This window comes from Cherax quadricarinatus, chromosome 51, assembly GCF_038502225.1.
Source record: "Cherax quadricarinatus isolate ZL_2023a chromosome 51, ASM3850222v1, whole genome shotgun sequence".
NCBI classification, from domain to species: domain Eukaryota; kingdom Metazoa; phylum Arthropoda; class Malacostraca; order Decapoda; family Parastacidae; genus Cherax; species Cherax quadricarinatus.
Window position 1 is genome coordinate 19,828,720 of NC_091342.1, and position 17,500 is coordinate 19,846,219.

The 17,500-nt window shown below is 43.7% G+C and overlaps 1 protein-coding gene across 3 annotated transcripts in view; it reads left to right on the top strand.

Moving 5' to 3' along the window:
• Positions 1–17,500, top strand: part of LOC128694629 (uncharacterized) — a 316,265-nt gene that overhangs the window by 115,687 nt on the left and 183,078 nt on the right. For all 3 annotated transcript variants that reach the window (XM_070095923.1, XM_070095924.1, XM_070095926.1), the window contains exon 11: positions 11,310–11,397. In XM_070095923.1, coding sequence (XP_069952024.1) covers positions 11,310–11,397 — 88 coding nt within the window. The remainder of the gene's footprint in view (positions 1–11,309; positions 11,398–17,500) is intronic.

Sequence of the window (17,500 nt, forward strand, 5' to 3'; positions counted from 1 at the left end):
AACTAAACTGTATGCAGAGGTCCTGTCAAACCCACATGGGGCCAAAACAAAGACAGGGAGCACACTAGGACAGAATGAGAGGTTGGAAGACATTGAAGGAACTAGGACATGTGCAAGGACCTTACCAGATACCTGTGGGGGCCAGGAGCAGGTGAGCAGGAAGGATAAACCAAGAAGCATAGGGGCCATAACTAGGGAAGGGACTGAAGGAAGGAACACTCCACGGGAAGGAACTAAAACACATCAGAGGATGCAATGGGAGTCACAGTGGGAGGTGGAAAGGGAGAGATCCGTGTTTGTCTATGGGCTAGACGAAGCTAAAGGGGAAACTTATGATGAAAGAAAGCAGGAGGAGAAAAAAGCGATTGAAGATATCATGAAGGTGATAGGCGAGGGGGACATGACCCAGGTGGCAAATTTTCGGAGAATTGGGTGGTTCACAAAGAAAAGGAATCGGCCTCTCAAAGTAATTTTCAAGACAGAATCAACCCGAACCATGATCCTGCAGGAGAAAGCACAGCTGAGAGGCAAGCAGGAGTTCCGGAGTGTGTACCTCGATCGAGACAGAACACAGGACGAAAGGAAGACAATGAAAGAGAGAGTTCAAAAACGAAAGGAGAAATGGGAGGAAATGAAAAAGGAGAGCAGAATAACCCAGGATCAAATGGAAGGACAAGCGCACCCCCCAGAAACACCTGCAGAAGGACTCCAGCCACGACACCCCCAAGGCAACTGAACAATCCAAACCAACCATCACACACCGATCCCTCTGTTTCCACCCCCCGCACCACAGTTACAGTATTAGAACAGAAGTTGAAGGTTTGGTACACAAATGCAGATGGATTAACGAATAAACATGAGGAATGGCAAGAAAGAATCAATGAGAAGTCCCCAGACATCATAGCAGTTACAGAAACAAAACTCACAGAGACAATAACAGATGCAATCTTCCCACCAGGATACCAGATCATGAGGAAAGATAGAAGGGGCAGGAGGGGAGGTGGGGTTGCTCTGCTCGTAAAAAACAGATGGAAATTCGAGAAAATGGAAGGAATAGATGAGACGGGAGAAAGAGACTACACAGCAGGTACACTTCAGTCTGGGGAACACAAAGTGGTCATTGCAGTGATGTATAATCCACCACAGAACTGCAGGAGGCCAAGAGAGGAATATGAAGAGAGCAACAGAGCAATGGTGGACACACTTGCTGAGGTGGCAAGAAGAGCTCACTCCAGCAGAGCAAAGTTGCTGGTTATGGGGGATTTCAACCACAGGGAGATTGACTGGGAAAACCTGGAGCCACATGGAGGTCCCGAAACATGGAGAGCCAGGATGTTGGACGTGGTGCTGGAAAACCTCATGCACCAACACACTACCAGAGTGAGAGGGGAGGATGAACCAGCAAGATTGGACCTTATGTTCACCCTGGGCAGCTCAGATATTGAGGACATCAAGTATGAGAGTCCCCTAGGAGCTAGCAACCACGTTGTTCTATGCTTTGAATACATAGTAGAGCTGCAAGTGGAGAGAATAACAGGAGTTGAATGGGAAAAGCCTGACTATAAAAGAGGGGACTACATAGGGTTGAAGAACTTCCTGCGGGAGGTCCAGCGGGACAGAGAACTGGCAGGAAAGCCAGTAAATGAAATGATGGAATATGTAACAACAAAATGCAAGGAGGCAGTGGAAAGGTTTATTCCCAAGGGCAACAGTAACAACGGGAAGACCAGAACGAGCCCCTGGTTTACCCGACAGTGTAAGGAGGCAAAAACAAAGTGCAATAGAGAATGGAAAAAGTACAGAAGGCAGAGAACACACGAAAATAGGGAGATCAGTCGCAGAGCCAGGAATGAGTACGCACAGGTAAGGAGGGAGGCCCAGCGACAGTATGAAAATGACATAGCATCGAGAATCAAGACTGACCCGAAACTGTTGTATAGCCACATCAGGAGGAAGACAACAGTCAAAGACCAGGTGATCAGATTAAGGACAGAAGGTGGAGAACTCAAAAGAAATGATCAGGAGGTATGTGAGGAGCTGAACAGGAGATTTAAGGAAGTTTTTACAGTAGAGACAGGAAGGGCTGTGGGAAGACAGCACAGAAGGGAACATCAAGAGGGAATATACCAACAAGTGTTGGATGACATACGAACAACTGAGGAGGAGGTGAAGAAGCTCTTAAGTGACCTTGACACCTCAAAGGCGATGGGACCAGACAACATCTCCCCATGGGTCCTTAGAGAAGGAGCAGAGATGCTGTGCGTGCCTCTAACCACAATCTTCAACACATCCCTTGAAACTGGGCAACTACCTGAGAAATGGAAGACAGCTAATGTAGTCCCCATATTTAAGAAAGGAAACAGAAACGAGGCACTAAACTACAGACCTGTGTCTCTGACATGTATTGTGTGCAAAGTCATGGAGAAGATTATCAGGAGGAGAGTGGTTGAACACCTGGAAAGGAACAAGATTATAAATGAAAACCAGCATGGGTTCATGGAAGGCAAATCTTGTATCACAAACCTCCTGGAGTTTTATGACAAGGTAGCAGAAGTAAGACACGAGAGAGAGGGGTGGGTAGATTGCGTTTTCCTAGACTGCAGGAAGGCCTTTGACACAGTTCCCCACAAGAGATTAGTGCAGAAGCTGGAGGATCAGGCACACGTAAAAGGGAGGGCACTGCAATGGATAAGAGAATACCTGACAGGGAGGCAGCAACGAGTCATGGTACGTGAAGAGGTATCACAGTGGGCGCCTGTTACGAGCGGGGTCCCACAGGGGTCAGTTCTAGGACCAGTGCTATTTTTGATATATGTGAACGACATGATGGAAGGAATAGACTCTGAAGTGTCCCTGTTCGCAGATGACGTGAAGTTGATGAGAAGAATTAAATCGGACGAGGATGAGGCAGGACTGCAAAGAGACCTGGACAGGCTGGACATGTGGTCCAGCAACTGGCTTCTCGAATTCAACCCAGCCAAATGCAAACTCATGAAGATTGGGGAGGGGCAAAGAAGACCACAGACAGAGTATAGGCTAGGTGGACAAAGACTACAGACCTCACTCAGGGAGAAAGACCTTGGGGTGACCATAACACCGAGCACATCACCAGAGGCACACATCAACCAAATAACTGCTGCAGCATACAGGCGCCTGGCAAACCTGAGAATAGCGTTCCGATACCTTAATAAGGAATCATTCAAGACACTGTACACTGTGTATGTTAGGTCCATACTGGAGTATGCAGCACCAGTCTGGAACCCACACCTGGTCAAGCACATCAAGAACTTAGAGAAAGTACAAAGGTTTGCAACAAGGCTAGTCCCAGAGCTCAAGGGAATGTCGTACGAGGAAAGGTTAAGGGAAATCGGACTGACGACACTGGAGGACAGAAGGGTCAGGGGAGACATGATAACGACATACAAGATACTGCGGGGAATAGACAAGGTGGACAGAGATAGGATGTTCCAGAGAGGGGACACAGGGACAAGGGGTCACAACTGGAAGCTGAAGACTCAGACGAGTCACAGGGACGTTAGGAAGTATTTCTTCAGTCATAGAGTTGTCAGCAAGTGGAATAGCCTAGCAAGTGAAGTAGTGGAGGCAGGAACCATACATAGTTTTAAGAAGAGGTATGACAAAGCTCAGGAAGCAGAGAGAGAGAGGATCTAGTAGCGATCAGTGAAGTGGCGGGGCCAGGAGCTGAGTCTCGACCCCTGCAACCACAATTAGGTGAGTACAATTAGGTGAGTACACACACACACACACACACACACACACACACACACACACACACACACACACACACACACACACACACACACACACACACACACACACACACACACACACACACACACACACACACAGGCCAGGAGCTATGAATTGGCCCCTGCAACCACAAATAGGTGGATACTTAAACATATAGTGGACCCTCAGTTATCGGCCATGATCCGTTCCAGAAGGTCAGCCTAAAAGCGAAATGGCCTAAAACTGAAATAATATTTCCCATAAGAATTAATGTAAATACAATTAATCTGTTCCAGACGTTCCAGACACACAAAAAAAATATTTTTTTTTTAAAGATTAATTATAGTTTTACATACACAAAACAATGATAACTAAATAAAATAAATACATGAACAATTAAATCAGTATTACATACCTTTATTGAAGACTCTTCTTGGCTTGTGGAAGATAGGGATGGGGAGAGAGGGAGTTGGGGTTATTGTTTGGAAGGGTAATCCCCCTCCATAAGAATTTCAGGTATCAAAGCCTTCTCTGGGGTTACTTCCCTTCCTGCCTGCTTCACTCCCTGCATGCCTACTACACTCCTTGCCTTCCTCCTACACTCCCTGCCTGCCTGCTACACTCCCTGCCTGCTTGCTATACTCCCTGCCTCCCTGCTACACTCCCTGCCTGCCTGCTACACTCCCTGCCTCCTGCTACACTCCGTCCCTCCATGCTACACTCCTTGCATGCATGCTACAGTCCCTGCCTCCCTTCCACACTCCCTGTTTTCCTGCTACACTCCCTGCCTCCCTTCCACACTCCCTGCATGCTTGCTACACTCCCTGCCTCCTTTCCATACTCCCTGTTTCCCTGATACACTCCCTGCCTCCCTTCCACACTCCCTGTTTCCTTGCTACACTCCCTGCCTCCCTTCCACACTCCCTGCATGCTTGCTACACTCCCTGCCTCCTTTCCACACTCCCTGTTTCCCTGCTACACTCCACCTCAGCTTCCTTGATTTGTTCTTTCTTTGCCAGGATGGAAGTGATTGTCAATTTGTTTTTCCCATACATCCTGGCAAGCTCAATCACTTAAAGGTTACTCTCATATTTTTCAATAATTTCTTTCTTCAATTCCATCCTGTTTCTCACTTTCTTTAACAAAGGAACTTTACTAGGGATTTTCTTTGGGGCCGTGGTTACTTATTTCGCAGTTGCACTTAATGAATACCCACCAAAAACAATGGAAATGTTTGGATGAATAAGCAGAAGCTTCCTCACTCACCCAGAGACAGAGCAAGACTGACACCAGCGCCTGGCAGCCAGTCGGCTGCTGACGCATACCATACGGCCGATAACCGGAATAATGGCCTGTAACCGGAAGCAGAAAAATCGGCCGATAACTGATTTGGCCGATAAGCAGAATGGCCAATAACCGAGGGTTCACTGTGCATACATAATTGGGCATTCGTGATTTGTGTAGGTTACGTTCTTGTAACCTGTGGTACCAATGATTTCTGCGACACATTGAATGAATAACATATAAGAAATATAGGGTTGTGTTTTTAGACTTTCAAAAAAAAACTGGCATTTTTTTTTTTAAAGCATAATTCTTAGAATTTTTTTTTTACCTAATATTGTTGATGGAGGGGGGATAATTCGGAAGAATTGAATGTTTTCAGATATTTGGGAGCTGACTTGTGAGCGGATGGGCTTATGAAAGATGAGGTAGACCATAGAACTGATGAAGGAAAAAAATGTGAGTGGTGTGTTGTATCTGTGGAGACAAAGAACGTTATCCATGGACACAAAAAAGGGAATGTACAAGAGACTAATCGTACCTACACTCTTATGTGGCTGTGAAGCATGGGTTGTAAATGCTGCAGCGAGGAGGCGGCTGGTAGCAGTGGAGATGTCATGTCTAAGGGCAATGTGTGGTGTAAATATTATGCAGAGAGTTCATAGTGTGGAAATTAGGAGGTGTGGAGCTACTAAAAGTATTAGTCAGAGGGCTAAAGAGGGGCTGTGGTGGTTTGGTCAGTGAGAATGGAACAAAGTAGAATGACTTGGACAGCATATAAGGAAGGCAGAGTAGGGGTCATCCCCAAAGAGGTTGGAGGGAGTAGGTAAAGGAGGTTTTGTGGGCGAGGGACTTGGAATTCCAGCAAGCATGCGTGAGCATGTTAGGTAGGAGTGAATGGAGACAAATGGTTTTTGGGACCTGACAAACTGTTGTGGGTAATATTCTGTGAAGGGATTGAGGGAAACCAGTTAGCCAGACTTGAGTCCTGGAAATGGGAAGTACAATGCCTGCACTTTAAAGGAGGGGCTTAGGATATTGGAAGTTTGGAAGGACATCTAAACTGTTGTATTCGGGCACCTCTGCAAAGACAGTGATTATGTATGAGTGATGGTGGAAGTGTTGAATGATAATGAAAGTTTTTCCTTCTTTTTGGGGGTTTTCTTTCTTTTCGGGTCACCCTGCCTCGGTGAGAAATGACCGTGTTAAAAAAAATTGTCGATGGAGATGCACTGTAAAATACAGTGGTCCTTTGAGGTACAATATTAATCTGTTCCAGAAGACATATTGTATCTTGAAACTATCATAGCTCAAACCTCAAAATACATGGTTTTATGGTAATTCATTTTAAGACTCCAGAAGTGCAAATTTTACTGTACTTTGGACCTGAAGAGTTGGTGGTTTGAAGGTAGGGTAGAGGGTGGATAGGAGGGGACGGGTTGGAAGAAACTCCTTTCAGCCACTGTCTAAGAGTCTTCCGAGACTCTTAAAATAAGGTGAAAACATCATCCAAAACACAAAGAGTTCAGTTTTTTGAGTGTCTGGGTGCTTATGATTCTTTTCACACCATCCCACTGAGGAAACTCAGTAATTTCTGGAACTGTTATTTTATTATCTTCTTCCATTCATTCCTCCCCACTGTCATCCAGTTCCCCTAATTGTTGGAGCACCTCTGTTGTCATCTGTCTGTAGTCTTGAATTAATTCCTCCACATTTGCTTCATCAACCTTCACCCCTATTGCCTCACCAAGAGTGACAGTCTCCTCCTGGTTTACATCCTCCTCAGCCTCAGATCCTTCAAAATCGAAGGCGACTGAGGGCCACAAGTTTTTCCAGGCTGTGTTGAGACACTGAATGGAAACTTCATTCCAGGAACTCAATATGAGCCTCACAATAAGATGTTTAACCTAATCTTTCAGAATTCCTTGAGGTTGATGGTTTTATCAACTGAAGTCTCTGCAAAGCATTTGGCAAACATTTTGGTGTAAATCTTTTTGAAATTCACACTTACTGGTTCATAGGCTGAAGCAAAAGAGTGGTGTTGGGTGGGAGGAATTTAGCTGTAACAAAATTAAATTTTGCCTCCAGAGATTGGGCAAGTTTTGGATCATGTACTGGTATATTATCGAACAGTAAAAGTCCCTTATGAGGAAGTATGTGGATTTGCAAGTAGCTGTTGACTGATGGACAAACATTTCTTGAGCCTATTTACTGAAGAATTGTCTTGTCATCCAAGCCTTCTTGTTGCATTGCTTGGATGCCCCTCTAAACTGCAGCACCCATCCCTCCTTCAGAGTGCAGCACTGCACTTCTCACTTCCAGAACCCAAGTCTAGCTAACTGGTTTCTCTGAATCCCTTCAAAAATGTTACCTTGCTCACACTCCAACAGCACATCAAATTATAAAAGCCACTTTCCTCCACTCACTCCTGTCTAACATGCTTACAGATGGCTGTTAAATGACCAAGCCTTCTTGCAAAAATAAAAAATTAAAATTAAAAATTAAAATTCTTTATTTCTCTGTTAATATTACAATGTGGGGTTTACATATTATAATATATTATTATTGCATATTATAAAATACTTATTACAAAGAAGGCCACTAGTATACCTAGGCATTTCGGGAAGACTAACACTAGTTCTTACTCTATATTGACACAAGATATGAATCATACTGGTAATAAGGTTAGGTAATTGTAGTGATTAACTAGATATACAAAGTTGAGGTAGTTCAAAATATTTAAGAACTTAACAATTAGTTTATTTAGTAATGGAAATGGTCTCATTCTGGTATGAAGCAATAGCTGTAGTACTCAGAATTTTATGTTTACAGTCATGTGTAGATTAGGGGGAGTCACAGATAACAATAAGTGTACATGTATTTTGCTTTGGATATGTGGAAGATGAAATAGTTTTCATGTGGTTAGCTATTGGTGGGGTGTGTAAGGGAGATAAGATTTTTTTAATGGTGCTTTTGAAAACGGTGGCAGCGTTGTATAGCCCTTGTGGTTTAGCGCTTCTTTTTTATTATAATAATAATAATTGAAAATGGTGGTTGTGTCTGCAGTTCTAGAGTGTTCAGGCAGGGAGTTCCAGATTTTAGGCCCTTTTATGTACATTTAATTTTTGTACAGATTTAGCCGGACATGGGCAATGTTAGAGATGTCTGTGTCTGGTATTATGTCTATGGGTCCTGTCACAACTATCAAGAAAGTGTTTTAGTTCAGTGTTAATATTGGAATTTATGGTTCTGTAGATGTAGATTGCAGAGTAGTAAGTGTGGACGTTCTGAATAGTGAGTAAGTTTAGGTCTTTGAAGAGTGGGGGTGTGTGTTCCCTAGCATTGGATTGCGTGATAATTCTTACTGCAGCTTTTTGTTGGGTTATTATTGGCTTTAGATGGGTAATTGCTGTTGATCCCCAGGCACAAATGGTATATGTGAGGTAGGGATAGATGAGTGAATAGTATAGTGTGAGTAGGGCTGATTGTGAAACGTAGTAACGTATCTTAGAGAAGATCCATACAGTTTTGGATACTTTTTTTTGTTACGTGTTAGATATGGGTGCTGAATTTCAGGTTGCTGTCGAGGTGTAGGCCCAGGAATTTGCCCTCGTTATGTTTAGCAATAAGGGTGTTGTCGATCTTAATGTTTAATTGTGCATCACCTGCTCTGTGACCAAACATAATATAAAAGGTTTTATCAGTGTTGAGTGAAAGTTTATTGGCTGTCATCCACGTAGATATTTTTAGTAGTTCATCGTTAACAATGGTGTTGAGCGTGGCAAGATTTTAGGTGGGAGATGACATAAGTCTTGTCGTCAGCAAAGAGAATTGGTTTTAGGTGTTGTGATACATTGTGATACAAGAGGAAGAGCAAGGGACCAAGGACACTTCCCTGAGGCACTCCAGTATCAATTGTTCGTGTTGAGGAGGTTGTGTCTTTAATGGTGACACTGATACCTATTAGCGAGGTAGGATTTGAAATATGCAAGTGCATGGCCTCTTATACCACAATAGTCAAGTTTGTGGAGAAGGATGCTGTGGTTTACTGTGTTGAAAGCTTTCCTTAGGTCAATAAAAAGTCCTAATGGATATTTCTTATTTTCCAGTGCTGTGTAAAGGAGGTCTATCATTTTTAGAATTGCATCGTTAGTGCTTTTATTTTTTCTGAAGCCAAATTGGCAGTGGTTGAGTATGCTTTGTGTTGTTATAAATGAGTATAATCTCTTGTGCATGAGTTTCTCGAAGATTTTGGATAGCAACAGTAAGTTTGATATTGGTCTATAGTTGTTTATGTCTGTGGGGTCACCACCTTTGTGTATTGGTGTAACCCTTGCTGTTTTGAGTAGAAAGTGCTAGTTTCTAGTGATATGTTAAAAAATAATGAAATAACATGCAAAAGGACATGGGCCGCTCGCTTGTATAATACTGGTGGGACTTGAGACAGATTCCCTGATTTATTTTTAAGTGACTTGATCATCGTGGTGACTTCAGTGGGCTCAGTAAGTGCAAAATAGAAGGTGGTTGGGAAATTCCCATCTAAGTAATTACTTGCTTGGGCATTGGTACCTGGGATTTTACTGGCGAGATTTGATCCTATGGTTGAGAAGAAGTCATTTATCTTGCTAACTGTATCAATAGGCTGTAATGGTGTTTTGTTCAGTTTAGTTAGGACAATATCCCTAGTTTTTTTCAGTTTGTGGGTGCCCAGAATCTGTGAGAGTGTTTTCCAGGTCTTTTTTATATCTCCTCTTGTTTTAGTGAATCTGCTGGAGTAATACTATTGTTTTCCTTTTTTTATTAGTTTTGTGAGAACTGATGAATAGTGTTTAATAATATCTTTGTGTATTAAGCCCTGTCTATATTGCTTTTCATATTGATGTTTCGTGTTAATGGATCTTAGTAAGCTGTTAGTTAGCCATGGGCAACCTAGCCGTTTATTCGTAATCTGTTTTGTTTTTATAGGACAATGTTTGTTATATAGTCTAAGTAATTTCTTCTTTCTTTCAACTCACCGGCCGTATCCCACCGAGGCGGGGTGGCCCAAAAGGAAAAACGAAAGTTTCTCTTTTTACATTTAGTAATGTATACAGGAGAAGAGGTTACTAGCCCCTTGCTCCTGACATTTTAGTTACCTCTTACAACACGCATGGCTTACAGAGGAAGAATTCTGTTCCACTTCCCCATGGTGGTAAGAGGAAATAAACAAGAACAAGAACTAGAAAGAAAATAGAAGAAAACCCAGAGGGGTGTGTATATATATGCTTGTACATGTATGTATAGTGTGACCTAAGTGTAAGTAGAAGTAGCAAGATGTACCTGAAATCTTGCATGTGTATGAGACAGAATAAAAAGATGCCAGCAATCCTACCATCGTGTAAAACAATTACGGGCTTCCGTTTTACACTCGCTTGGCAGGACGGTAGTACCTCCTTGGGCGGTTGCTGTCTACCAACCTACTACCCAGATGTAAGTAATTTATTAAGAAATATGTCTGTCCAGTCATCGATACTATTGGCATTAGAGAATTCTGTAGCCCAGTCAACCATCTCTAACTCTGCTGTGAAGTTACTTATTGAGACCTCGTCATGGAGTCTAAATGAAACTTTGTTGTATTCCAGTGGTGGTTTACTAATGTTTGTTAAGAGGAAGCTGGGGTAGTGGTCAGTAGTGCTGTCTGTGATTATCCCTGATTTAAGGGGGACCTAGGATATTGGTCCATATATGGTCAGTTATGGTTGCACTTGTCTCAGCCTGGTTGGTTTAGTTATTGTTGGTATGAGAAGTGCGTTGTTCATATTGTTGATGAAATCAGTTACTGGCTGGTCATCTAGTAGGCCAAGGTTGATGTTGAAGTCTCCGGCTAAGAGAAGGTGGTGCTTAAAGATTTTGTTGTTTGTTATTAGTGTCTTTAGTTTATCACTAAAATTTGGGATGTTTGTATGAGGCATCCAGTAAATGGTCCCGAGTATTATAGGAGTCTTAAGGTTTTTTACAGTAATATTAGCAAAAATATATTCTCCATATTCATCACTATAGCAAGTGGTGTTATAACATGATATTTCATTAGAGAAATAGATTGCAATACCACCCCCAACTTGGTGTGGTCTGCAGTTGTGGATTGCTGTGTATCCTGGTAATGAGTAGATATCTATTGTAGTGGTAGGATTAAATAAAAATAATATAAGAAAGGTGCCATAGTTTACTGTAGTTCAGATAATCATGTACCCACTGTGTTTTATTTAGTTACATAATTAAATGCAATTTTTCTTTATCAGGGCCTAATGAGCTGACCAGAAGATTCATCGAGCTACGTGTTGCTCGGCATTCAGATTTTTTGGAAACTGGAATCCAAACAACTTATACGTAAGTCCTAGTTGTTAGAGTGCTTCATATCCTGTATACAATTTGCTGTCAGAATTTGTTTATTTTGTTTAATTTTCCAGAACAAATATAAAAAAAGCATTTACTTTTTCTTGTGTATTTGTAATTCTATTATTTTTATACAGTGAACCCTCGGGTAACGATGACATCGGCTAGCAATAAAATCGGATAGCGATGCGTTTTAGCATAAAAATATTGGCTCGGCCAACGATGAAAAACCCGGAGATGGGAAGTACAGTGTCTATACTCTGAAGGAGGCGTTAATGTTGCAGTTTTATAACTGTAGTGTAAAGCACCCCTCTGGCAAGACAGTGATGGAGTGAATGATGATGAAAATTTTTCTTTTTTGGGCCACCCTGCCTTGGTGGGAATCAGCTGATGTGTTAATAAAAAAATAAATTTTCAGCTGCTTTTTGGTCAGAACTTGCAGCCTCACCTTGCCTTATCACACTATGATAAGGCATGGTGAGAGAGTGCAAAAGGAGAGCAGATGATAGAGTGGGAGAGGCACTGTCAAGAAAGTTTAATGAAAATAAGAAAAAAATTTGGAGTGAGTTAAACAAGTTAAGAAAGCCTAGGGAAAGTATGGATTTGTCAGTTAAAAACAGAGTAGGGGAGTTACTAGATGGGGAGATGGAGGTATTGGATAGATGGCAGGAATATTTTGAGGAACTTTTAAATGTTGAAGAAAGGAAGGCAGTAATTTCATGCATTGGCCAGGGAGGTATACCATCTTTCAGGAGTGAAGAAGAGCAGGATGTGAGTGTGGGGGAGGTGCGTGAGGCATTACGTAGAATGGATTCCTAACTTTATTGACAAGCTAAGAGCTGTTACCTACATCAGCTCACTTGAAAGCATTTTTATTGTTATGAAACACACAAGTAGGGAACAGGATGAAGTTGGAGTCATCTGTAGACCAGCATTTTCATCTGATCAACTGACTTTATCTCGTTGACATCATAATGTTGTACGAATGCGTTCAACACTCGAGTCATCCTGGGGATCAATGATCTCAGGTGAAGTGATGTTCTCGAGAAGGGTACAGCCAGAGTGAAGTTGCTGCTTTCTGCCCGTCTTGTGGTATAGAAGCTTGCTTCGTGCTTTCCTCGAAGTGGATCCAAGTGTAGTATTTTGACAATATTGGCCTTGTACATAACAGTAAGGCCACCCACATCCCTCCTATGTTGAAGGCTCTGCTTAAATAACAGATCTATCCAGGATTGGTCCAGGCGAGAGATGAGACATCTTGCTCTGTTCTCTACTCTGTCAAGCAGTTGCAGATGAGGGGGGGCAGGCAAACCAAGAAAGTGGAGCATACTCAAGGTGTGAGCGTACTCGTGCCTTGTACAGAATCTTGCAACCCCTACTGTCAAGCAGATGCAAGATATGGCAAAGTGCTGTAAGCTCCCAGACTGCCTTGTTTGCAAGATTTACAACGTGGTTCTTCATGGTCAGTTTGGAGTCAGATTTCACCCCAAGGATATCAACTTCTTCCCCAGGTGCCAACACCCTCCCATTCAGCCTTACTACTGCATAGGCATTACCGTCATGGTGCCTAGAGTCCATCATCATTTGCATTTTCTCAGGTGCAAATTTTACTTGCCATCTATTTCCTCAAGCTGATATAGCTCTTAGCTGGTGATTAATGTAGCTTAGAGCAGTTGGCATTTCTTCTCTTGAATAAGTGAATGACAGTGTACAGTTGTCTGCATATGCATGGAATTCTGGGATGAGATGAAGATCATTGAAGTAGACTTTCCATAACAGTGGTCCCAGCACACTTCCTTGTGGAACACTTGCCCCAATAGGATGTCTTGCTGATTCTGTTCCATTGAGAACTACCCTTAGAGATCTATCATGAAGGTAGTCACTGAGGAGACATAGCGTAGAGCCTGCAATTCCCAGAGCTTGCAGTTTTGCTAAGAGGCCCTGGTGACACACCCGGTCGAAAGCACCAGCAATATCCAGTGCTACCACACAGCTGACTTTGGATTCATCCAGTGACTGGTGCCACCTAGTGGAGAGGTTTAACAACAGATCAGCGGCAGAGTAACCTTTCCTGAAGCCATATTGACGGTTACAAAGTAGTGAGTGGTAGTCAAAAAAACTCTGTCATTTGTCTAGAGATTAGTGTCTGAAGGATCTTGCCAGTTATTGACAGCAGTGACACTAGTCTGTAGTTACTGATTTCTGCTCTGCTCTTCTTTTTGTGAACAAGGACTACATTTGCCTCTTTCAACAGAGAAGGCCATTGACACTGTACTAGGCAGTGCTGAAAGATGTGAGTTAGAGGTGCTGGTAGCTGGTCTGCACATCTCAGCAATCTTGGGCTCAACTTGTCTGGGCCCACAGCCTTTTCTTGGTCAAGTGATTGAAGAAGCAGATGCACCTCCTCCTGCCTTATTGTCATCACTGACAGTTTTGACACAGTTCTTGCAGCTAGCCAAGGAGGGTCCCTTGCTGGATCAGGAACTTGCATTTTGGTAGCAAAGTGTTCGGCAAAGAGGTACACTTTCTCTTGACTACTAGTAGAGGTGGTCCCGGCTCTCTCTATCTCTATCTATCTCTCTCTCTGTCTTTTTTTTTTTTTTTTTTTTTTTTTACACAGGGTTTGACAAGGTTAAGGATCCCTAGCTTTATTGACAGCTATTTACAGGTTAAGGATTCCTAACGTTATTGGCAAGCTAAGAGCTGTTACCTACATCAGCTCATTTGAAAGCATTTTTATTGTTATGAGACATACAAGTAGGGAACAGGATGAAGTTGGAGCCATCTGTGGGCCAGCATTTTCATTTGATCAACTGACGTTATCTCGTTGACATCATTATGCTGTACGAATGTGTTCCATACTCGAGTCATCCTGGGTATGTATGATCTCAGATGGAGTGATGTTCTGGAGAAGGGTACAGCCAGAGTGAAGTTGCTGCTTTCTGCCTGTCTTGTGGCATAAAAGCTTGTTTCACGCTGTCCTCGAAGTGGATCCAAGTGTGGTATTTTGACAATATTGGCCTTGTACATAACAGTAAGGCCACCCACATCCCTCCTATGTTGAAGGCTCTGCTGAAATGACAGATCTATCCAGGATGGGTCCAGGCGAGAGATGAGACGTCTTGCTCTGTTCTCTACTCTGTCAAGCAGTCGCAGATGAGAGGGGGGGCAGGCAAACCAAGAAAGTGGAGCATACTCAAGGTGTGAGCGTACTTGTGCCTCGTACAGGATCTTGCAACCCCTACTGTCAAGCAGATGCGAGATACGGCGAAGTGCTGTAAGCTTCCTGGCTGCCTTGTTTGCAAGATTTACAACATGGTTCTTCATGGTTAGTTTGGAGTCAAATTTCACCCCAAGGATATCAACTTCTTCTCCAGGTGCCAACATCGTCCCATTCATCCTTACTACTACACCAGCATTACCATCATGGTGCCTAGAGACGATCATCATTTGCGTTTTCTCAGGTGCAAATGTTACTTGCCATCTATTTCCCCAAGCTGATATAGCTCTCAGCTGGTGATTGATGTAGCTTAGAGCAGCTGGCATTTCTTCTCTTGGATAAGTGAATGTCAGTGTACAGTCGTCTGCATATGCATGTGATTCTGGGATGAGATGAAGAAGGTCGTTGAAGTAGACATTCCATAACAGTGGACCCAGCACACTTCCTTGTGGAACGCTTGCCCCAATAGGATCTACCATGAAGGTAATCACTGAGGAGACATAGCGTAGAGCCTGCAATTCCCAGTGCTTGAAGTTTTGCTAAGAGGCCCTGGTGCCACACCCGGTCGAAAGCGCCAGCAATGTCCAGTGCTACCACACAGCTGACTTTGGATTCATCCAGTGACTGGTGCCACTTAGTGGAGAGGTTTAACAACAGATCAGCAGCAGAGTAACCTTTCCTGAAGCCATATTGACGATCACAAAGTAGTGAGTGGTAGTCAAAAAAATCTGTCATTTGTCATTTGTGGCCTGGTGGTTAACGCTCTCGCTTCACACGGTGAGGGCCTGGGTTCGATTCCCAGCCAGAGTAGAAACATTGGACGTGTTTCTTTCCACCTGTTGTCTATGTTCCCCATCAGTAAAATGGGTACCTGGGTGTTAGTCGACTGGTGTGGGTCGCATCCTGGGACACTGACCTAAGGAGGCCTGGTCACAGACCGGGCCGCGGGGGCGTTGACCCCCGGAACTCTCTCCAGATCTCCAGTGATTGACAGGAGTGACACTGGTCTCTAGTTGCTGATTTCTGCTGTGCTCTTCTTTTTGTGAACAGGGACTACATTTGCCTCTTTCCATAGAGAGGGCCATTTACACTGTACGTACTAGGCAGTGCTGAAAGATGCGAGTTAGAGGTGCTGCTAGCTGGTCTGCACATCTTCTCAACAATCTTGGGCTCAACTTGTCTGGGCCCACAGCCTTTTCTTGGTCAAGTGATTTAAGAAGGAAATGCACCTCCTCCTGCCTTATTGTCACCACTGACAGTTTTGACACAGTTCGTGCAGCTAGCCAAGGAGGGTCCCTTGCTGGATCAGGAACTTGCATTTTGGTAGCAAGGTGTTCAGCAAAGAGATCCGCCTTCTCTTGACTACTAGTAGAGGTGGTCCCATCCTGTCGATTTAAAGGTGGAATAAGTTCATCAGGCAGATAACCTTGTCTGTCCTTGACCAGGGACCACCAGGTTTTGGAGCCTACCCTACCTGATGCTAACTTTCTTTTAGTGTCCACCTCCCATTTAGCAATGGCCCACTTTTGAACATCACCCATATGCCTACAGGCTTGCATGTGCAAGTTCCTGTTATAGGTGGTAGGATGTCTCTTATACCTTCGCCATGCTTTGTACTTAGCAGTAGCAGCCTCTCTACAACGAAAGCCAAACCAAGGCTGATCTGTAGGCTTTGTCACATATTGCCGGTGAGGAATGTGTTCTTGTTGCAGATTAAGGATGTGTCCAGTGAAGGCTTTCACTTGGTTGTCAACATCCCCCTGGAGAAGAGCATTCCAGTCGGTGGTGGCGAACTCAGAGCAAAGGGCTGGCCAATTACCTCTTTCCCATAGCCAGGTTGTGCGTGTGGACTCCTCACCTCGTTCTGTTGGGATCTTAAGTGTGGTAAAAACAGCCTTGTGGTCAGACGATCCAACGTAGCCGAGGGGTTGACAAGTGACTATGCCTTCTGCCAGATCACTCACTACTGGGTCAAGGGAGGAGCCAGAGATATGAGTAGGAAAATCAACAAAGTTTCTCATGTCAAACACTGCAAGAAGGTCATCAAAGTCCCTCTGTATAAGGTGCTGGTTGAGGTCACCAACAATTATAATATGTTGACAGTTGTGTTGTAGCAGAAGGGAGTCAATATTTTCCATTAGGAAGTTGATAGGGTCTGCGTGTTGCCACTGAGGTCTGTACATTGCACATGCTAGTACAGAGGTACTAGTGTTTATACAGAGCTTGAAGAACATCATTTCAAGATGTGTAGGGGTGGCAACATCTATGTGCTGGGCATGAACACTTTTAGAGAAGCACACAGCAACACCACCTCCTTGCCCTTGCCTGTCTCTTCTCATCCATGAGGTGTAGCCAGCAATTCTTGCAAAATTTTCTGGAGTCCTGTCATCCAAAAATGTTTCAACAACAGCTATCATGTCGGGACGTCGAGTGTTCACAAAGCTATGTGTGAGCTCTCCAACATTAGTAATGAAACCTCTAATATTGGCCGACAGGATGCTGATAGACTGGCTCCTCATGATGAAGTGGTCAGCTTGAGGTGGTGGGTGTGTAGGGAATGTAAGGTGCCTGCCCTTGAGAGAGGTTGGGTACTGAGGCAGCTGCAGGGATGTAGGTCTGTGGTCGTGTATAAGGCCCAATCCCACCTGCTGGGCTGGGATAGGAGTAGCTAAGTGGGTGACGTGTGAGAGTGTTTACCAATTCAGAGATCCTGCTGGTTTGTTCTGAGAACAGGTCTCTAAACAGGTGGCCCTGTCTGTCAAGTTCCTTTTTCTTCCGACACTGGTCCTCCTTATGTCCTTTCTTGTAGCAGTAATTACACCTGGTATCTCGCAGGCAGTTGTTGGCAGAGTGCCCCTTCCGGTGACAGCGAGAGCA